General features: G+C 49.0%; 2 protein-coding genes across 3 annotated transcripts; one reads left to right on the top strand and one right to left on the bottom strand.

Moving 5' to 3' along the window:
* The first annotated feature begins 1,136 nt into the window (after window positions 1-1,136).
* Window positions 1,137-6,192, top strand: LOC123452653 (glutamate dehydrogenase 1, mitochondrial). Of its 2 annotated transcripts, none has more exons than XM_045129354.1 (9): window positions 1,137-1,208; window positions 3,002-3,144; window positions 3,651-3,764; window positions 4,131-4,352; window positions 4,455-4,529; window positions 4,681-4,797; window positions 5,078-5,328; window positions 5,504-5,579; window positions 5,681-6,192. In XM_045129354.1, the coding sequence occupies exons 2-9, from the start codon at window positions 3,037-3,039 to the stop codon at window positions 5,951-5,953; spliced, it is 1,236 nt and encodes a 411-aa protein (XP_044985289.1). In that variant the 5' UTR covers window positions 1,137-1,208; window positions 3,002-3,036; the 3' UTR covers window positions 5,954-6,192. The 2 variants fall into 2 exon arrangements, with proteins under 2 accessions (XP_044985289.1, XP_044985290.1); XM_045129355.1 differs by lacking the exon at window positions 1,137-1,208 and adding an exon at window positions 2,750-2,859.
* On the bottom strand, window positions 6,168-7,685 carry LOC123452654. The gene is made up of 2 exons (XM_045129356.1): window positions 6,893-7,685; window positions 6,168-6,824 (listed from the first exon to the last, which is right to left on the bottom strand). The coding sequence occupies exons 1-2, from the start codon at window positions 7,412-7,414 to the stop codon at window positions 6,264-6,266; spliced, it is 1,083 nt and encodes a 360-aa protein (XP_044985291.1). The 5' UTR covers window positions 7,415-7,685; the 3' UTR covers window positions 6,168-6,263.
* Window positions 7,686-22,233: the final 14,548 nt, after the last annotated feature.

Here is a 22,233-nt window from a genome sequence, read left to right as displayed (position 1 = left end):
TGCAAACAAAGCAGTTAAATATTCTTTCTATAATAAAGTTAGAACTAACTTGAATGTCATTTTTACGAATCAAATCGACCTACATAATTCGCCTGTTCCAAAAAAATCATCGTTCATTCGCTTGCAAAATGTATAAGGAATTTTACTCTTCTCTCATATTCTTTAGATCCCTGGATAACATCTTTCCCAGTTAGCACTGCCCAGGCAAAGCTTATAACAAATTTCTTGGCAAAAAAACATGAACCCTGAAAGGAGTCTTATGAGTGATGCTGAAGACTCATCGCACAAGTTGGTGCATGCCAATGCCAGAATCTTCACACACGTAACACATACACTTTTGTGATGAGAGAACCTTCCTTTCGGGCGTGCTTTTTTGGCCTAATGCAGCATGATGCTACATCCACGACACGGCAGTAAAGGTCTAGTAGTAATCTATGCATTGTCCACGAAACAAACACAAGTCATCCATCCATGTACGAAGAAAGAATTCTAAAGCAACTGGGAAGAGGGGGTGGCCATGTCGCTGGACTCCAATTGCGCCAATTTGCGCGGCGCATCCTGCGATTGGTCCCAAATTCCGCGGTTTTCCACCGGGTGATGCAAGAGGATGCGTCCCGCGCCATAATTCATGACCTTGAACTTTCGGTTTCTCGTGCATTTGATGATTTGTTCTCACTCCCTGAAGATATCTTCTGGACTGAATCGACAAATCTCATCATAGGCACCTCGGGGTCGAGGTGCACGACGTCTCCTACTGAAAAGACAGCGTCGGAAATCCTAGAGTAAATCCAGCAAAATGCAAACACTCGTGGAAGCCCAGCACCTACTTTAGACTGGCAATTTCTAGCACAAGGAACCTAACAAACTGAGCGTGGTTCGCAAACATACCGATGACTATGAGTGATGACACGAGAGAGAATTTGGGGCGTGGACCCTCTGCCCGTTTGGCCCTCGAATGGCATTGAAATGGAATTGGATGCAATGCATTGCGGCCAACTCAACCCAAGCAGATGGAATCGCCCAAAGTCCTTGGAGCAAAATGATCCATATTCGCCATATCTCCGAACTAATTCCATGTACCACTCCCCATTTAGTCCTATAAAACCCCTTGCAACCCTCTGCCTGAATGCCACAACAGAGCAGACAACGAGGGCGAGATTCCACAGCCGCTTCGCTCACCCGGATCAATCAGGTGTCGGAAGAAGAAAGTATTTCATCTCATCTCTCACCCTCTCGTGTTGTGTCTCGTTTACTACATGGTAATGTGCTTGGGTTAGCAGTGATTATTACAGTGCCTGGGAAATACAACTTAATGGTTTATCCAAGCTCTGAACTCTGTAGTCTGTAGTCTGTACTAGTACTAATATTCTGAAGCTTTTGATTGGGGTTGTTCATCTACAGCCACCTAACCCGGGATCTGATTTTGGGAATATTTGCCTTCATTATCCTCTGGTTTGAGAATATTTCTCCTCATCATCCACGGGTCTGAAAGCATCGCCTTAATTATCGTTATCTGTGTTGATGGTGCGGTGATTGTTTTATCGTTCTTTTGGGAGCATTATTAAAAATGAGAGCAAAAACATGACAAATAATGCAGGCCTTGTATAATCTGGAATCCATGCAGCTAAACCACCTTCGATCCGTATTGCTTCTTCTTCTTCTCCACAAGATTTTGCTGGCCGTTCTGGGATTGTCCTGCTCCCCCCCACCCACCCACAATATATGGCGTTTTAGGTCACTGCTAGTATATCTTATCACCATATGACACAAAACATATATGGCATACGTTCTGTCAAGTAAACAAATGCAGTATATAAACAAATAGCATATGGCATATGCTTCACACATCGTATGCAGATCATTAGCAAGCATTAATCCGAGTTTGCCATTGCCAACAACCCCCTGACCCATGGGATACATGTGTTTTCCTGTCCAATTATTATCAGATTATATCATGCAAAACAGTGCAAAATCGCATTGTTATCTGAGCAATTCCACGGCAGCTGAGTCAGCCATGTGCCTTTTCCCCAAGTTGGTCGTCGCCGGTGACAGTGCCTGAAATTTCCATCCTCTTACAGGCGGCCAAAGTACAATACAAACACCAGATTTTCAACACCAGCAGCGTCACGTCGCTCAACTGTTCGACCAAGCTGTCAAGCCCGAGCTGTAGCCGTAATTAAGCAATGTACTTACTGCTGACACGGACATGTAAGTAATGCGAGCATGAAACTGTCAGGGATCATCACATGTTGCACGTGCATGCAGATGCAGGCGCGCTCATCACCGTCAGCGTATCAGCAAATTGCCTGGCGCAAGCTGTGTGAAACCAGCACACTACATGCATATACACCTAACCGATTTGAGTAATCTGAAGCTGCCACATGCAGAGGCTTCCCCTGAACACTCCATTCACTGATTCGCGGCTCAAATCCTGCATGTTTTCCCACCAAAACAAGCCGAGCTGTATGCTGAGCCTGCGCTGAGCTGCCGTGTAAATCTCTTAGGTTCAGATGGTCAATGGGTAAGGATTGATTCCTAGTAGTAGTTAATCACGGCGTTAACTACTACAAACATGGCACGGGTCTCGAGGGAAAGAAATTAATTGCGGACAGGGCAAGTGCCAGATCTTGTCACCGGCATTATCCTACTAGATGCCAAAAAAATAAATAAATTAATAGTACTAATTAAGAAAAAAAGGCCTGAGCTTTTCGAACTGAACCCAATTCCATTCGACCAAAGGAGAGCGCCTATGGCTATATATACATGCCGCGTACCCGAAGCTCCTCCATAGTCTTTGCGCTGCCGCCCCTTCGCACCAGTCACCACCGTCCACCACCGGCACCTCGCTGCTAATCCTTGGTACTACTTACTACTACTATAAAAGTAGATTACCGTTTGGTTTCTTGTGTGCGGAGTTTGATTGGGTTGTTTTTTCTTGTGAGGGATTAGGGTTCTTGGATTTGTTGCTCATGATGGTGGGTTTCTCGATCCCTTTTTTCAGGCGCGGGTCCGGAGGGGGGAATTTCGCCGAGCAGGATGAACGCATTGGCGGCCACCAGCCGGAACTTCAAGCAGGCGGCCAAGCTGCTCGGCCTCGACTCCAAGCTCGAGAAGAGCTTGCTCATCCCCTTCAGGGAGATCAAGGTGATTGCTCCTTGATCCCGGGTTATTATTTATTTCTTTTGCTGTGAATGAGTGAATCTGGATAGCGTGTGTTCTGTCGAGTTCAGTGGTTACTGAGAACTGAGAAGTAGCACCTTGGTCCTTGGGGAGTTAGGGCAGTTGACCTGCGATTATTTCTTATCTGGTCTGTAAGTTTGTGAGTTTCTGGCTAGGTTACCAGATTATCTTCGGATTCGACATTTTCCAATCGACTACCTCACTTGATTTTTATTTTTTTGGGGGGGAACTTCACTTGATTTTCTCTCTCACACTCTTTTGCTTGCAGTATCCATGTTTAATTTATTCTGATTTTCCTGCTGAATATGGGGAATTTTTTGTTGAAGCGGCCTCTTAACCACTTTCTCTTTGTCTGTGAGGTTAAACCGTGTGCAGGATCCTTCTAATTTATGAGCATGTGTCCTGTCTATTTGAGCTCAACTGCTTGTTCCATTATTCAGTAAAATTGCTGCTTAACTGTGTGGTTGCAGGTTGAATGCACAATCCCGAAAGATGACGGGACATTAGCATCCTATGTTGGGTTTAGGGTGCAGCATGACAATGCCAGGGGTCCTATGAAGGGTGGAATCAGATACCACCATGAGGTTAGCACACACACACATATTCTTGGGTTCCTCTGTTCATCATGATACAACCAGTCAGTAAGCACTCGATTCTTGCCGCACTGTCGCCGACTTGAAATGGTCCTTCAGGCTTCAGCATAAATTCGATTTCCTACAGGAATCTTTTTGAAATGACTGATTGTTCAGCTCGTACCTAGTTATGGAACTGCAATATGTATATGCAGTAAGGCAGAACAAAGCTATGTTGGAAAGTAGTCACATCTCACTAAAACTACTATGCTGGTTCACATTCTGACTTCGTTTCCACTGAAAGTTTAAGACATTGGTAACCCGCATTTTCTGTTATCATAATAAGTTCTTGCACTAAAATGGTATTATTAAATTCAGGTTGATCCTGACGAGGTCAATGCTTTGGCACAACTCATGACATGGAAAACGGCAGTGGCTAATATTCCGTATGGAGGAGCTAAAGGTGGCATAGGATGCAGTCCTGGAGACCTGAGCATATCGGAGCTCGAGCGGCTTACCCGAGTTTTCACCCAGAAAATTCATGACTTAATTGGCATCCACACCGATGTTCCAGCTCCCGATATGGGCACCAACGCACAGGTTATTTATTCTCCTTTGTATATAGTATAGTTTTTCTCAGAATTTGGTGAGAAAAATCAAGCTGTCTTCTGATCTGGCTTCTTTTGCTTGTTGTGGATGCAGACAATGGCATGGATTCTGGATGAGTACTCAAAGTTCCATGGTTACTCACCTGCTGTGGTGACAGGAAAGCCTGTGGTAAGTATCCATCCTGCAACTCTACCATGTAATGTGCAATGGAAATGTTGTTTCCATATGAAATGTGGAAGATGCAGGATTTGATTGTCCGGAGAAATCTGGTTTCTAGTTATCCCTCTTGGCATGTTCCTGAACTTTTTGCTCAACACAGGACCTTGGAGGATCACTGGGAAGAGATGCAGCTACTGGAAGGGGAGTTCTGTTTGCCACTGAAGCCCTACTTGCAGAGCATGGCAAAGGCATTGCAGGCCAGCGTTTTGTAATCCAGGTAATTAAATAATGTGTAGGCTAATGAGTTAAGCTCTTTGAATTTAAAATGATGAAAAGTAATTGAACTGAGGATTCAGTGTGGTGTGAGTCATGAAGCCTCAGCCTATCTATTATTACAAACATAGATTTAAGAAATACTAGAAAAAAAGTGACCGCGTCAGTGGATCGCACAATACGGCTTTTGAACTTTATGGTTACAAAAGGGAACAAGGCCAGAACTATGTTTCTTCACCTACATTTGCATAGATGAGCAATTATTGGCCGCTTGCCTTTTTCAGGGATTTGGTAATGTTGGCTCCTGGGCTGCTCAACTGATCACTGAAGCTGGTGGCAAGGTGATCGCCATCAGCGATGTCACAGGGGCTGTCAAGAACACCAATGGCATTGACATAGCCAAGCTAATGAAGCACTCGGCGGAGAACCGCGGGATCAAGGGCTTTGACGGTGGTGACGCCGTCGACCCGACCTCGCTCCTCACCGAAGAATGCGACGTCCTCATCCCGGCAGCGCTGGGAGGGGTCATAAACAAGTAAATTTTCTTCTTCTTCCTCATCCCAGCTCACTTCATCCTACCTTCTATCAGATTGCTGCTCTGAAGTTCACTTATACTGTAGTATCGTCCTGGCTGTTATTTTTTTCTGTATCTGAAAACATTTTTGTTAACGAAAAGTCTGTTCTTGACCATGATTTTCTTCTTCTTCCAGGGACAATGCTGATGCCATCAAAGCGAAGTACATCATCGAGGCTGCGAACCACCCGACAGACCCCGAGGCCGACGAGGCAAGAACACGAACATTTTGCCACAAACAAAGCTCGCATTCCTTGATAGAATTCACACACTGACTGACAGTAGAGAAATGTACATGTTCTTCGTGGTGCAGATCCTGGCGAAGAAGGGGGTGCTGATCCTGCCGGACATCCTGGCCAACTCGGGCGGCGTGACGGTGAGCTACTTCGAGTGGGTGCAGAACATCCAGGGGTTCATGTGGGACGAGGAGAAGGTGAACCGGGAGCTCAAGACGTACATGACCCGCGCCTTCCGGGACACCAAGGAGATGTGCCGCTCCCACCACTGCGACCTCCGCATGGGCGCCTTCACCCTCGGCGTCAACCGCGTCGCCCGCGCCACCGTCCTCCGCGGCTGGGAGGCCTGATCGCCGGCCGGCATCCTGCAATGCCCTTGCTCTCTCGCCGTCTCCATGGGCATCCCATCGAAGTCACGACTCAACAAAAAAGTTGAATAAACGAGCCCGTGTGTTGTCTCATAAGCTCTGATCTCTTGGAGACCGACAGAACAGTAGCATCACCATCTTCTTCGTGTAATCCGCAGCTGAAAGCGAAACACAGCAATGTAATCCGGTTTTTTTCTTGGCAACTTCGATCGTGTTGATGACGCGTGAGCCTGTCAATTTTATTAGCATCTCATGGCAACAAGCCAACAACGCTACAACAGCATGCACTGCATCAGTCGTGGAGTGGATCATCGGTGGAGATGAGGCTGTAGACGACCACGTCCCCGGCGGCGCGGTGGCTCCGCAGCACGGCCTCGCGGCGGAACCCGGCATCCTCCAGCGCGCGCCGGGACGCGGCGTCGTCCGCGTCCACGAGTGCCTCCACGCGCTCCACGCCCTCCAGGTCCCCGAACGCCGCGGTCGCTGCGCGCCTCAGGGCCGCCGCGGCCACGCCCCTGCCCTGGTGAGCGCGCGCCAGCGCGACTCCGACCTCCGCGCGGCACCGGTCTTCTGTGGGCGATACAGTCACCGCGCCCACGATGGCGCCGCCGAGGCAGACGGCGCGGACCCAGGTGTGCGGCAGCACGGTGCCTCGGAGGAACGCGAGCAGGGCGCCGCGGGACGGGGAGAAGTAGACCCCCGACGCCATGGAGGCCGTAGGTGGTACTAGTACGGGGTCTGCCGCCCACGCCGTCATGGCGTCGGCGTCGGCGAGGTCGAACAGCCCGATGGTCACCTCGTCCGCGCGCTCCGGCGTCCGGGCTGTCGCTTCTTGCTCCATCGATTCCCGACCCTAATTCGTCGGACACAGTGAGGCGCTAAGGAAGGTGAGTGACAGAGCGGTGGCTTACGCTTGCCTACCTCATGTGACGGGCGGAAGGGATCGCCGGAGACGAAGCCGTACATGACGAGATCCCTGACGCGGCCCTTGTGCCAGTAGTGGCGCCGCAGGACGCCCTCGCGCCGGAACCCGGCCTTCTCCACCACGCGCTGCGACGCCGGGTTGTCCACGTCCACGAGCGCCTCCACGCGGGCCAGGCCCGCCACTTCGCCGAACACCGCGGCGAGCGCGCATCTCACGGCGGCGGTGGCCACGCCTCTACCCCAGTGCGCGCGGGCCACCACGTACCCGAGCTCCCCGCGGCACCGGTCCGCCGTGGGTTCCAGGGACACCGCGCCGACGGGGCGGCCGTCGCCGGCGAGGTAGATGGCGCGGAACCATTGGTGCGGGAGCACGGTGTCCCGGATGTGGGCGAGCAGGGCTTCCGTGGACGCGCAGGGCTCCCAGCGGCAGAAGGTGGCGACCTCGGGGTCCGACGTCCATGCCATCATGGCGTCCACGTCCGAGAGGTTGAAGCGGCGGAGGGTCACCTCCGTCGCCATGGGAACACGCGCTCAGTGGGGTCGCGGCTTCGCTCGCGGTTGGTCTGAGAGTGGAGCAGGTGTACAATAGTGATGAGTAGGTAGGGAGTACTCAGGCACTAGATCAATGACAGCGCAGACAAAAACGAACACAAATGGTAACTCGAAACAGGTAGTTTTGCCAGGGGTCTCTCATTTGCTTTTTGCTGATGACACAATGCTTTACTTTAAGGCATCTAGAGTACAAGCTCTATGTGCGAAGGAAGCACTAGACGTTTATGGTGCAGTTACAGGTCAGAGCCTTAACTATAACATATTTTTTAAAAAAGGAGGAAGACCCCCGGAGCGATGCATGCAACCATTTTATTAATTATTTACAAAGACCTTATAAAGTAATAGATCAGTAAGACTGAAGCCACCGTCTAGACAACATATATCGTTACTTCTATACAGTTGATGAAGGGATGCTGATAGTGTGGGCCTAATACGAAACAGACCTCGTAGCCAAACCTAACATCTAAGACCTGATACCTGCCCTGTCGAAGTACACGAGCAGGTTCGGGATGCTCTCAATGTTACCAGCCTGGTTTTTGAAGAAAACTATTTAGCCCTACCCACTCCTAAGGATAGAATGTGAAAAGGCAAGTTCCAAAACCTACAAGAAGAAAACTATTTGGCCCTACCCACTCCTAAGGGTAGAATGTGGAAAGGCAAGTTCCAAAACCTACAAACAAGCCATACCAAAAGACTTGTTCAGTGAGGTGATGGGCAGTTAGCACAACCAGGGAGAGACCCTAATCAAATCAGTGGCGCAAGCTTTGTCGACCTACATAATGGTTTTTTTTAACTTCCATTCTCTGTCCGTGACAATCTTACTAGAATGGTGAGGAATTATTACTGGGGCTCGGCGAAAGAGAGAAGGAAAGTACACTGGAAAGGGTGGGATCATATCTTGCAGCTAAAGGATAGGAGAGGTGTTGGTTTTCGGGATTCCCGCATGTTCAATCAGGCTCTTATCGCTCGCCAAGCTTGGAGGCTCATCACTAGACCATAAAGCCCGTGTGCGCAAGTTCTTAAAGCACGATTTATCCAGAGGGTAAACTTGAGGATACGGTGTTTACGGATAATGCCTCATCATCGTGGCAAGCCATTAGTTACGAGATGGATTTACTAAAAAAGGTCTCATTTGGTGTGTCGCAAACGGCCGAAGCATAAGAGCGTGGCGAGATAACTCGATCCCTCGTCCTTCTCTTACAAGCCCATCTCATGGCAAGGTACTTGTCGTATATGTTTCGTTTTTGAGTTGCTAAATGAAAATGGCTCGTGGAACACTGAGCTAGTCACAAGATATTTTATTGATGCGGATGTTGATGAGATTCTAAAAATCAGAGCTTCGTCGAGATAGGGAGATGATGTCATTGCTTGGGGCCCGTAGATACCTGGAAACTTTACCGTTGAGAGCATGTACCATCTCGTGTTTGATGAGTTGCATCGGGGGAGTGCAACCTCATCTAGTCCGTCATCGTCTGGGAATCGAGGATGCCGGAAGTACATCTGGAATTGTGGTGCACCACCTTCGGATACAAATTTTGGTTGGGGGTTGGCAACAGATGGATTACTAAATACCAATTGTTCTTCCCCTTTGCAACGGCATCAGAAGAATGCTGCTAGCACTCTCCGACAATCGAAACTAGAAGAATGTTGTTGACGGCCCACAAGCGCATGGGATCGCAGCAGTTTTCTAGGGTAGAGTATTCGACCCAAATTTGTTGATTCGCACGTATTAGCAGTTGAATTGACAGATTCAACTACACCTGAAAGATTAGTATCTGCAAGCAAAGTAGTAACAACAAAGTAGCGAGTAACGACGGTGTAACGAGCAATAGCATCGGCAAGGAAAAAGCAGTAGTGACAGCAGTAGCAAGTAGCAACAGTAACAAGCGACAGTAGTAGCAACAGTAGCAGCATAGCAAGACAAGTAACAACAGTAGCAACAGTAGCAGCAGTAGCAGCAGCAGCAGAGCAAGACAAGTAACAGCAGTAGCAACAGTAGTAGCAGCAGTAGAGCAAGACAAGTAACAGCAGTAGCAACAGTAGTAGCAGCATCAATCTCAGAACATAGTAGATACTAGGGATCAATCCCCATCAAAACTAACTCGATTACATGATAGATCTCATCCTACTCATCACCGCCCAGCGAGCCTATGAATAGATTAGTCACGAACGACGAAGAGCTTCATGGAATTGGAGAGGGAAGAAGGTTGATGATGACGATGGCGACGATTTCCCCTCTCCGGAGTCCAAGACGGACTCCAGATCTGCCCTCCAGATGAAAAACAGATGGTGGCGGCGCCTCCGTATCGTAAACGCGATGAAAACTTCTGTTTTTTATTTTTTCTAGGACGAAAGGGATCTCATAGACCTGAGATTGGAGGCGGCAGAGCCGTGTGGGCCCCACAAGCCTGCCCACCGCCACCAGGGGGTGGTGGCGGAGCCAGGGCTTGTGGCCCACTGGCCCACCCCCTCAGGTGGAACTTGGCGCATATATTTTTTATATTTTCCAAAACTGCTCCCTGTAGATTTTCAGGACGTTTGGAGAACTTTGATTTCTGCACAAAAATAACACCAAGGCAATTCTGCTGAAAACAACGTCAGTCCAGGTTAGTTCCATTCAAATCATGCAAATTAGAGTCCAAAACAAGGGCAAAAGAGTTTGGAAAAGTAGATACGATGGAGACGTATCAACTCCCCCAAGCTTAAAACCTTGCTTGTCCTCAAGCAACTCAGTTGACAAACTGAGAGAGAAAGAAAAACTTTGACAAACTCTGTTTGATCTTGTTGTTGCAACTATGTCTAACTCATAACCAGAATTTCAGCAAGATCACAAGTTAACCACATAAGCAAATGACACAAAGGTCTCACGATAAACTAATATCAATGGCATAATCAGCTAACGAGCAAATAATAATGAGTTTCAAATACCAACACGTCAATCAAAACAAGCATGAAGCAATATGAATAGGTGGTATCTCGCTAGCTCTTTGTGAGACCGCAAAACATAAATGCAGAGCACTTTCAAAGATCAAGGGCTGACTAAACATTGTAATTCATAGCAACGAAGATCCAGTCATAGTCATACTCAATATCAATCAAAAGCAAAGCATAAAAACGATAGTGGTGCTCTCTAATTGGTGCTTATATAAGAGGAGGATGACTAACCAGGAAAATAAATAGACAGGCCCTTCGCAGAGGGAAGCATTGATTTGCAGAGGTGCCAGAGCTCAAGCTTTGAAAACAGAGATAATAATTTTGGGCGGCATGCTTTCATTGTCAACGCAATGACCAAGAGTTCTCAATATCTTCCATGCTACTCATGCTATAGGCGGTTCCCAAACAGCAAAGTAAAGTTTTAACTCCCCCACCACCAATCAATCACACTCCACGGCTAGCCGAATCGTCGGGTACCGTCCATACTAACATCAATCCGGGGGGAGTCTTGTTTTACAGTTATGTTTTGGATTTAAGCATGGAACTGGGCATTCCAATTACCGACCCATTTCTTGTGAATGACTGTGAATAAACACATGTCGAGGATAACACTCCTAGCATGGAAGATACCAATAGCCCCCTGTCACCACATGAGCGGTTCGGGCATGCAAAACAGATTATTTCTTGAAGGTTTAGAGAGTGGCACATGCAGATTTACTTGGAACGGCAGGTAGATACCGCAAATAGGTAGGTATGATGGACTCTCATGGAAAAACTTTTGGGTTTATGGAAGTGGATGCACAAGCAGTATTCCGCTTAGTACAAGTGAAGGCTAGCAAAAGACTGGGAAGCGACAAACTAGAGAGAGCAGAAACAATCATCAAGATGCAATGAGTTTGACTAACATTGAATGCAAACATGAACAGGATATAAATCACCATGAACACGAACATCATAGAGGCTATGTTGATTTTGTTTCAACTACATGCATGAACATGCGCCAAGTCAAGCCACTTGAAACATTCAAAGGAGAATACCATCCTATCATACTACATCATAGTCATCTCAAAATCTATGTTGGCATTCAAGACAAACCATTATAAGCTCTCAGCTAAATAAGCATGGCATCAGAAACTATGATCTCTAAGTTGTCATTGCAAACATGGTTCTCTCACAACAAAGCTAAATCTGGGTCGACAAGCTAGTCATATTCACAAAAACAAAATAGATAGAGTTCATACCAGCTTTTCAGTCTCAGTCACTTCATCATATATCATCATTGTTGCCTTTCATTTGCACGATCGAACGATGTGAACAATAATAAGAGCATTGGACTAAGCTGAATCTGCAGGCAAACACAAAGGAGAAGACAAAGTAATATGGCTCTTTTGAAGGCTGAACAGGTAAGCATGCAAGAACCACTAAACATTGTAACCAATATCTTCTACCTTGACACAAAGAAAAAGAAAACTATTTACACGGGAAAGCTCCCAACAAGCAAAAGAAGAAAGAAAATCTTTTTGGGTTTTCTCAAAAGGACACAAAACAAGAAAACAAAAATAAAGTAGCATGGATAATACAATGGCAAAGTGTAAACACCGGCTAACAAAGTGAAAGCATAAGCATGAATGTAAAGTCGGTGAGAACACGTACTCCCCCAAGCTTAGGCTTTTGGCCTAGCTTGGTCTACTCCCAAGGTGGGAAATAACCAGCTCCAGGATACTCCGGAGCAGACTGTGGATGCCACTGCTGTGTGAGCTCCTCTGGCTCCCACTGATAAACTGGCGTCTGGTACTCGACTGGCGGCTCGGGCACGGGCACCTGTGGTTGGGCCTAGCCCCAATATGCGTAGATGTCCGCGGGCATAATAGTGTACCTGCCTGCATGAAGATCGAACAAAGAAGGAGCAGTCAAAGTAATGGTCTCTCGAGTACCCTGACTAAATACCAGGTTATAAATCATCCGTCTACTAGCATCTCTATCCACAAAATCATGGTGAACCATGCTGTCATAATCCAGATATTTCTCAGGGAGAAGCGTCTCCCCTTCCTCTCCTAGTCTAATGGGTATCTCAAAGTGTTTGGCAAGACAGGTAGCGTAGATACCTCCATAGACGACACCTTTAGAACGGTTCAGGTTCAACCGTTGAGCTAGTATAGCGCCCAAGCTATAAGCCTTATCGGTATAAAGGCATTCGCGCAAAATTGCAAGGTCTGGAGAACTAAGTGATCCAGCCTCCCCACGGCCTATCAAACATTTTCCCAGAAATAATGAGAAGTACCGAAGCACAGGAAAATGTATGCTAGCAATTCTAGCGCGAGACACTCCTATCTCCTCTCCAACAGCAATAGAACCAATGAAATCCTCCAAGTCCCGTGGACGAGGGTCACGGATATCCCCAACATAAGGTAATTTGCATATATTGCAAAAATTCCTGCAGCGTGATGCACTGGGGGACATCGTATATCATTAACTCAACCATGGGAGGATTCTTCCTCGGATAAAAGTTGAAGCCTTGAACGAAAGTATTGGTGAGGAGGAGGTACTGTGAGCACTTATCTTGAATGAACGCAGTAAGACCTGCGTTCTCCACCAAGTAATAAAAGTCTTCATAAAGTCCGGCGGCGCGCAAAAATTCATCACTTGGCCACTCGCACGCTCGAACTTCAGTGACTCGAGGGACTATGTACTTGGGGTGGTTCTTCTCATCCTCCTTGGGGTTACGGCTTGAAGAGCCTCTCAAGAACCTCCTCATCTTTTCTTTTTTCTAGCTATGAAAAATTCTGAAATTTTTAGAGACTTCAAAAGAAAAGTGAATAAGGATTAACCCAACTTGTAGCAACTACTCCTACTAGTGCCTAGAGACCGTATCACACGCTAAAACTACTTGGGACCAGCTAAAATCAACCTTTCTAGCTCAAGAACAGGGTCACCAAGGTAGCAAGAATACGCGAAGGATAAAGCACTAGAGCAAAAACTAATTGGATCAATGGAGGAGTCACTTACCAAGGAGTAATTTCCCCAAAACGGTTCGGAGAATGGTGCTTTGAGCAAGGAGATCGAAAATCACAGCCAAATGAGCAAGAACACGGGTTTGAGCTGCGAAACAATTTTTTCTGGAGGTGGAAGAAGAGGCTGAGAGCTGGAATGAGTGGAGGGGGTGCCTGTGGGCCCCACAAGCTTGCACCCCGCCACCAGGGGGTAGGTGGCGGTGGCAGGGCTTGTGGCCCACTTGTCTGGCCCCCAGGCCAGCTCTCAGGCCCAGAAATTTTCAAAAATTCCAGAAAAAATCATACTAAATTTTCAGGACCATCGGAGAACTTTTATTTTCGAGGTATTTTTCTCCGGGACGCTAAAACAGAAAACAGGAAAAGCTAAACTAATTCTATCATTTTTCTTCTAAGCAACAGAAAATGAAAGCTCAAAACAGAGGTATGTGACTCTTTGATTCATCCGTTTCATGGTCATCGAAAGAATTCTGTCAATGGGATTGATCAAGTCCTTATGACGAAACTTCTCGAATCGTAAGACAGAATGGAGAATTTTTGAATAGCCACTAAGTCACCTCAATGGGGATATGTATCTCCCCAACAAGCAAATCATACTTCATCTTGACACGAGGAATAGGGCATTCAAAGCTCCCAATAAAAATCGATGAAGTCTTTTCGATAGCATTGATGCAATGTACTTGATATCGTTTCTTCGGAAAGTGCACGGTGTGCTTATTACCGTTGACATGGAAAGTGGCATTGCCTGTGTTGCAATCTATAACAGCCCATGTAGTGTTTAAAAAGGGTCTTCCAAGGATGACAGCTGTCGTGGGTATAAGCCTGACAGTAGATGTGTAGGGTACGAATGAGATGGGCAGAGTCCTAGCTACGACGAGTTTGTACGAGTTCAGGCCCCTCTGCGGTGGAGGTAACAGCCCTACGTCTCAGTGCTCTCGGAGCTTGTTACTGAGTGTGATATGGAGTACAAAGATTTGCTAACCCTTTTACCAGTAGGGGAGGGCGGCTTATATAGAGTCCGCTGCCCTCCACAACGGTTTCGATTCAAGGGTGGAGTAGTGGCGATTAAACGCGTACGTTACAGGTAACGTATGCTCTAAATGCTAATAAATACACCCGGAAACGTACGGCAGTTTCCCTCGAGAGAGGTTACAGCGCACCGAGTGTATCCAGTCGGTAGGCCCGGTGTTCTCCGAATGTTAGTCTCCGACTGGATGATTCTTGCTACCGACTGGATGATGGGGACACCTTAATTCAGTCGGGGCATACTTAAGGTCCTGTCCCTTATGTGGGGTAGTCCTTGGGTAGGACGTGTAGGGCAGGCCTATGACCCTACCCTAGGACTATGACCCCATCATTAGTCCCCGAATGGATTGGGGTTGAAACGTCGAAGCAAAGCTTGAGGTTCAGATCTGACTGAACTAGGTTCGGCTTGGGCGTTGCTTGCCCTTATCCATTTTATCTCTCTCTCGACCAACGTTCCGAGTGGAAGTGCTTGCAAAACAGATTGTCAGGGACCGAGTGCTTCCACGGCATCTTTTGACGCGGCCGGTCAACTGACAGCGGCGGATTTTCCGGGATCTCAAATTTCGGGTTCCGCGCTCTTAGCGGGGACGACGTGAGCATGCTCGAGTAGCGCCTGACTCCTCGATCCTCGCGCCTTCAACTCCTCCACTGATATCGCCACGGCTGGTTGAGCAGATAAGATTCCGGGCCCGCTCGCCAGCGACCCAGTAGGTGCTCTATTTAACTCTCGGCAACGAGACCTTTCGGTTACGCTCGCCGAATCCTTTGCTCTTGCTTGCTTCGTCTTCCTCGCCACCTCCTGCGCCTGTACGCCCTTCCCTTCCCCTCTTTCTCGAGAGCTCACCGTCGCCGCCATGACCAAAGGTCAGACCAGCAAGATGGAGGCGAGGAAGAAGAAGAACAAGGCGGCGGCTGCTCAGCGGCGGCAGCGACCGTTGCCGGCGGGGTGGATCCAGGGTGACTTTCTCCCCTCCACGGTGACGGAGGGGGACCTGCTGGAGCCGGTAGAGCACGGCCAGCTCGTGCATAAGTCCTGGAGGCTGCCGGCGGACGACGAGGTCGAGCCGGCGCCACGGGAGGGGGAGCGCGTCTTGCTCCTCAGCCATGTTCACAGAGGTTTCTCTCTGCCCCCGCATCCTTTCTTCAAAGGTATCATGAATCATTTTGGTGCTCAACTCCATCACTTCCCTCCGAATGCCATCGCCCACCTTTCTGCCTTCATTGTTTTGTGCGAGTGCTTTATCGGTTGCCCCCCCATTGGGGTTTATTCAAACATATCTTCTCCTCCCGCTCTCAAACCATCAAACGTCTTAGTCAGTCGGATGACAAGACACATCTCCTCCAGCTCTACGGGGGTTTAGGGTTTCAGAAGAAGAGTCGGAGCAGCTACCCTGCTCTCCAGTTGAGCGAGTCGGTTAGGAACTGGCAGTCGACGTGGTTCTACTGCCAGGACATAGCCTGTCCGAACGCGTCGACTGGGCTGCCTCCATTTAGTCGAGACCGCCCTGCTCCACTCAAGCAACTCGCCCTCTCGAAAGCCGAGAAGAACGACATCCAGCCTTTGGTCGAGGCACTCGTGGATGTTGTCAGGAGGGGGGTCACCGGTATTGACCTGCTGGAAGTCTTCGTCGGTCGGCGAATCCAGCCTCTGCAGGCCCGCCACCACGCTATGTGGCACTACACAGGGCCCGAGGATTCCACTCGGACCAACGTGGAGGGCATTCTCGAGGAGAAGGTGACCTCATGGGTGCTCCAAATCACGGGTCCCTGCGAGAACCCCAAAGGAGCCCGCCGAGTGACGCCTTACAGCGCGGACAACCCTCCACCGAATCAGGTGAGCAGCATCAGCCGAGTGCATTGAACTGTCTTGATTTCAGTCGTTTATTTATATCTCCGTGTGATGCTTAATGTTTCCGACTGAACCTCATGCAGGAGTGGACCAACTGGTCTTCCCCCGTCTCGAACGGGAACCCGGAGGAGGAGGAGGAAGAAGGCAGCCAGGAGGGGAGCGTGGAGAGCGCCGAATACGTCTCTGACAGCAGGGAGTCGGAGGAGGAAGACAGCGAGGAAGAGGAAGAGGATGAAGAGCCAGATTCGCCACCTCCGCGGCCAGAGCATCGGAGTAAGCGTCGGCATGAGCCTGCCGTCCCTTCAGCCCCTCCTACGTCGTCGAGTGCTTCGCATGTTGCCCCAGCGGTACCGAGTGTTCGGGGCACCAAGAGGGCCAGGGACGCAGCCGCTGAACTTGCAGGCCAGTCCTCCAGGGCGCCCAAGCCGAGTGGGCCCAAACCTAGGAAGGCTCTGCCGCAGATGAGGATGGCCGTCCCCGTCACCTCCACGTAAGTGAATCTAACTTTCGGCTCTTTCTGTTGACCGAGTGAACTCCTGCTTTACAAGTCGAATGGACTTCACTCGACAGGGTTGCCACTTCTGCGACCTCGCCGGCCCGCCAAGGGGATGACCCCATGGACACAGACGACGTCGTTTCGTCTCGGCCAGGTATGTTGTGGGAGAGTCGGGTATTTTATTCCTGTAGACTGCGCCATCCTTTTTTTTCTGAAGCGTTATGTTATTTGGCATGTCAGGGGCGATCTGCCTGGACGAGGGCGGCCAGGGGAGAGCTGACCCCGTCGTGGAGCCTGTCCAAGGGCCTGTCCTGGAGCCTGTCCTTGAGGCCACTCTTCCTTCTGCCGCCCCTGCCGCCAACGCTCCCCCGACCGAAGTGTCTCTACCGACTGAAGTGCCCCCACCGACTGAACCGGTGCCGGTGGGTGAGGAACCTACTGGGGCAAACCTTGGGATGCCCCACGAACTTCCCACGATTCCCGGTTCGTCGAGTGCTGAATTCAGCATTCGGCATGCCCCAGAGGAGCTGGTGGGGGCGGCCAAGGGGGCCATGATCCAGGTGGAGCTGATGGCCGGAGAGGCCAAGAGGGCTTATGACTCTGTTGCGGCCTTGTACCGGCAGAGCTTGGAGCTGCGCGATGACATCCGAGTAAGTAGTCTAGTAAGTACTCACTTTTCTTCTGTAACCCACTGGGTGTTGTCTGCTGTTTGCAATGGGTTCACTCCGAGTGAACCCAGTGGGTGTAGTCCCCGAGACTTCTGTCGAGTGCTTGCACCGACAGTTGTCTTTATACATTTGGTCTTTATTTTAGTTGTGTCCGTAGACAATATTTCCAAGTGCGAGTACTTATTGCAGTCGGAGCGCTCTTGTGGTAAGAGTCTCCGAAAGTAAGTTGCACGCAGGTCGAGTAGTATTGGCCTGTGAGGCGTAGGTGAAAACATGCATCTCAATAGGGCGGGCCTGCTTGAGGTGTATGCCAGTGGGGTCACTCTTAGTGAACCCACTGGGTGTAGTCCCCGAGACCGCTGTCGACTGCTTGCGTCGGCAGGGGTCTGAAGAACTTAGCCAGTGAACTGACAAACTTGCTGATAACCCTTTGTTTCTTGGTGCAGAAAACTTGCGAAATGGGAACTGCTTATGAAGCCTTGAGAGCGGAGAGGAACCAGTATGCTGGTGAACTAGAAGCTGCAATGCTCGCCATGGCGGGCATGAAGGACGCGCTGGAAGTTCGAGAGAAGTCCTTGGAGGAGGCGCTGGAGGCAAACAGGGTGTTGGTGGCGGAGGTGGAGAGACTGAAGAAACAGAGGACTGAACTGCACAATCAAATGGCTGTTCGGAACAAACGATGGACAACTCAGGAGAAGTATGTCAACAACTGGGCTGTCCAGATGATGACTCGTGTGGCAGGTAAGTCTTATGCTTTGTCGAGTGTTTAAACCGTGTGATGAACACTTGGTTTTTACTGTCTGTTTGCTCGTTTGGTGCAGATTTTTGTACTGATGCCGAAGCTGAAGCGGCGGCTGTGGAACGGTCCATGAAGGACAATGTGCCACTCGGCGAGGACGCCAACCGGGATCTGCTCCGGGCGCATATCCGCGTAGGCAAAGTGGGTCCTTTCATCAGCCGATTGAGAGAAGTCTTCGGCCGCATTGAGAAGGAGCTTTGGCCGGAAGACGAGTCGCGGCAGGAGATGGGGACTCTGTTGGGGCGACTGGAGGAGATTCCGGCCCGAGTGCAGTCCTGGAAGAAATCGGCAGCGCGTTGCGGTGCTGACGTGGCGCTGTCCTTGGTCCGAGTCCATTGCAAGGAGGTTCGGGAAGATAAGCTGAAAGCATTGAAGGTCGCCACCACGAAGAAGCTTCAATTCGAAGACTTCATGGAGACGTTCCTTGAGACTGCTACCCGCATCGCTGATGGAATCGACTTGGACACTTTTGTGGAGCCTTCTAGTCCTGACGCCGGCCCAGCTGACGCGTGATCAAACTTTATCCTCGGTATGCCGAGTGTTTACCTGTAATATACTCTGGCCACTTCTGTTGGCGGTCGTACTTTTAAATCGATGCGGGTAACCTTGATCCGCACCGAGTCAGCTATCATTTTTGAACTTATGTTGTCGGAATGATAACATTTATTCTTTTGTTTGAATGCTGTTTCGAGTGCGACACTTAGTGCATACTCGGATAAAATTAAGACTTAGGTGATTCTTGGTCACGTCTAAGTCTCCGAGTGCGACTTGCAGTGCACACTCGTAGGACATTCAGGATCGCAGCTAAGTCCTCGAGTGTGACTTATAGTTCACACTCGGAGAAAGTTATTACTTAGGCGAGTCTTGATCGCATCTAAGTCCCCGAGTGTGACGTATAGTGCACACTCGGAGGGAGTTATTACTTAGGTGATTCTTGATCACAGCTAAGTCCCCGAGTACGACGTATAGTGCACACTCGGAGGGAGTTATTACTTAGGTGATTCAGGATCGCATCTAAGTCCCCGAGTGCGACGTATAGTGCACACTCGGAGGAGGTTAATACTTAGGCGATTCAGGATCGCATCTAAGTCCCCGAGTGCGACGTATAGTGCACACGCGGAGGAGGTTAATACTTAGGCGATTCAGGATTGCATCTAAGTCCCCGAGTGCGACGTATAGTGCACACTCGGAGGAGGTTAATACTTAGGCGATTCAGGATCGCATCTAAGTCCCCGAGTGCGACGTATAGTGCACACTCGGAGGGAGTTATTACTTAGGTGATTCTTGATCACAGCTAAGTCCCCGAGTGCGACGTATAGTGCACACTCAGAGGAGGTTAATACTTAGGCGATTCAGGATCGCATCTATGTCCCCGAGTGCGACGTATAGTGCACACTCGGAGGAGGTTAATACTTAGGCGATTCAAGATCGCATCTAAGTCCCCGAGTGCGACGTATAGTGCACACTCGGAGGGAGTTATTACTTAGGTGATTCTTGATCACAGCTAAGTCCCCGAGTACGACGTATAGTGCACACTCGGAGGAAATTAATACTTAGGCGATTCAGGATCGCATCTAAGTCCCCGAGTGCGACGTATAGTGCACACTCGGAGGAGGTTAATACTTAGGCAATTCAGGATCGCATCTAAGTCCCCGAGTGCGACGTATAGTGCACACTCGGAGGGAGTTATTACTTAGGTGATTCTTGATCACAACTAAGTCCCCGAGTACGACGTATAGTGCACACTCGAAGGAAATTAATACTTAGGTGATTCAGGATCGCATCTAAGTCCCCGAGTGCGACGTATAGTGCACACTCGGAGGAGGTTAATACTTAGGCGATTCAGGATCGCATCTAAGTCCCCGAGTGCGACGTATAGTGCACACTCGGAGGAGGTTAATACTTAGGCGATTCAGGATCGCATCTAAGGCCTCGAGTGCGACGTATAGTGCACACTCGGAGGGAGTTATTACTTAGGTGATTCTTGATCACAGCTAAGTCCCCGAGTACGACGTATAGTGCACACTCGGGGGAAATTAATACTTAGGCGATTCAGGATCGCATCTAAGTCCCCGAGTGCGACGTATAGTGTACACTCGGAGGAGGTTAATACTTAGGCGATTCATGATCGCAGCTAAGTTTTTTTGTGTGTGCGTGGGAACTCTGAATCTGCGCAAAACTGAATCTGCTGAATATATTATTTCTTCAAACTTGTTCGTTACACTGCTTCAGTCGACGATCACGTATAAAAACGCTTGAGGAGATCTCCGTTCCATGCGCGCGGCTCGTCTATCTCCCTCTGAATATTGTAGAGTCTGGATGCTCCGTTGTTCAGCACCTTGAAAATGATGAAAGGCCCTTCCCAGGCCGGAGCCAACTTGTGTGGTCTTTGCTGATCCACTCGGAGCACCAAATCGCCAGCTTGGAACGTGCGACTCCTGACGTGACGTGCGTGAAAGCGTCGCAAATCTTGCTGGTAAATTGCCGAATGAGTGAGTGCCATCTCGCGTTCCTCCTCTAGAAGATCGACTCCGTCTTGCCTTGCTTGTTCAGCTTCGGTTTCGGAGAAGAGTTCAACTCTCGGGGCGTTGTGAAGCAGGTCACTCGGAAGGACCGCTTATGCCCCATAAACGAGGAAGAACGGTGAACGCCCCGTTGATCTGTTCGGAGTGGTACGGAGGCCCCAAAGCACTGAAGGTAACTCGGTGACCCACGCACCCGCAGCATGTCCTACCTCGCGCAAGAGTCGGGGCTTCAAACCTTGAAGGATAAGTCCATTCGCACGCTCAGCTTGTCCATTGGATTCTGGATGTGCTACAGAAGCAAAATCCACTCGGATACCTTGACTCGTGCAGAAACCTTTGAATCTGTCCGAGTCGAAGTTTCTCCCGTTGTCTGTGATTATGCTGTGAGGCACTCCGAATCTGGAGATGATGTCCCTGACAAACTTAACGGCTATGGAGGCGTCGAGTTTCTTGATGGGCTTGGTGTTGGAAATATGCCCTAGAGGCAATAATAAATTAGTTATTATTACATTTCTTAGTTCATGATAATTGTTTATTATCCATGTTATAATTGTATTGATTGGAAACACAATACTTGTGTGGATACATAGACAAAACACTGTCCCTAGTAAGCCTGTAGTTGACTAGCTCGTTGACCAAAGATGGTCAAGGTTTCCTGGCCATAGGCAAGTGTTGTCACTTGATAACGGGATCACATCATTAGGAGAATCATGTGATGGACTAGACCCAAACTAATAAGACGTAGCATGTTCATCGTGTCATTTTGTTGCTACTGTTTTCTGCGTGTCAAGTATTTGTTCCTATGACCATGAGATCATATAACTCACGGACACCGGAGGAATGCTTTATGTGTATCAAACGTCGCAACGTAACTGGGTGACTATAAAGATGCTCTACAGGTATCTCCGAAGGCGTTCGTTGAGTTAGTATGGATCGAGACTGGGATTTGTCACTCCGTGTGACGGAGAGGTATCTCGGGCCCCACTCGGTAATACAACATCACACACAAGCCTTGCAAGCAATGCGACTTAGTGTAAGTTGCGGGATCTTGTATTACGGAACGAGTAAAGAGACTTGCCGGTAAACGAGATTGAAATAGGTATGCGGATACTGACGATCGAATCTCGAGCAAGTAACATACCGAAGGACAAAGGGAATGACATACGGGATTATATGAATCCTTGGCACTGAGGTTCAAACGATAAGATCTTCGTAGAATATGTAGGATCCAATATGGGCATCCAGGTCCCGCTATTGGATATTGACCGAGGAGTCTCTCGGGTCATGTCTACATAGTTCTCGAACCCGCAGGGTCTGCACACTTAAGGTTCGACGTTGTTTTATGCGTATTTGAGTTATATGGTTGGTTACCGAATGTTGTTCGGAGTCCCGGATGAGATCACGGACGTCACGAGGGTTTCCAGAATGGTCCGGAAACGAAGATTGATATATAGGATGACCTCATTTGATTACCGGAAGGT

Source organism: Hordeum vulgare, chromosome 5H, assembly GCF_904849725.1.
Source record: "Hordeum vulgare subsp. vulgare chromosome 5H, MorexV3_pseudomolecules_assembly, whole genome shotgun sequence".
NCBI classification, from domain to species: domain Eukaryota; kingdom Viridiplantae; phylum Streptophyta; class Magnoliopsida; order Poales; family Poaceae; genus Hordeum; species Hordeum vulgare.
The sequence above is the reverse complement of the archived record's forward strand: the minus strand, read 5'-3'. Positions and strand labels throughout refer to the sequence as shown.

What these genes read in the sequence shown, in the direction of transcription:
- LOC123452653 (XM_045129354.1), top strand. Translation starts at nt 3,037, where the DNA reads ATGAACGCATTGGCGGCCACCAGCCGGAACTTCAAGCAGGCGGCCAAG. An exon ending in TCCCCTTCAGGGAGATCAAG is followed by an intron (nt 3,145 to 3,650) that starts GTGATTGCTCCT and finishes GTGTGGTTGCAG; the next exon opens with GTTGAATGCACAATCCCGAA. An exon ending in GAATCAGATACCACCATGAG is followed by an intron (nt 3,765 to 4,130) that starts GTTAGCACACAC and finishes TATTAAATTCAG; the next exon opens with GTTGATCCTGACGAGGTCAA.
- LOC123452654 (XM_045129356.1), bottom strand. Translation starts at nt 7,414, where the DNA reads ATGGCGACGGAGGTGACCCTCCGCCGCTTCAACCTCTCGGACGTGGAC. An exon ending in CCTTCCGCCCGTCACATGAG is followed by an intron (nt 6,825 to 6,892) that starts GTAGGCAAGCGT and finishes CCGACGAATTAG; the next exon opens with GGTCGGGAATCGATGGAGCA.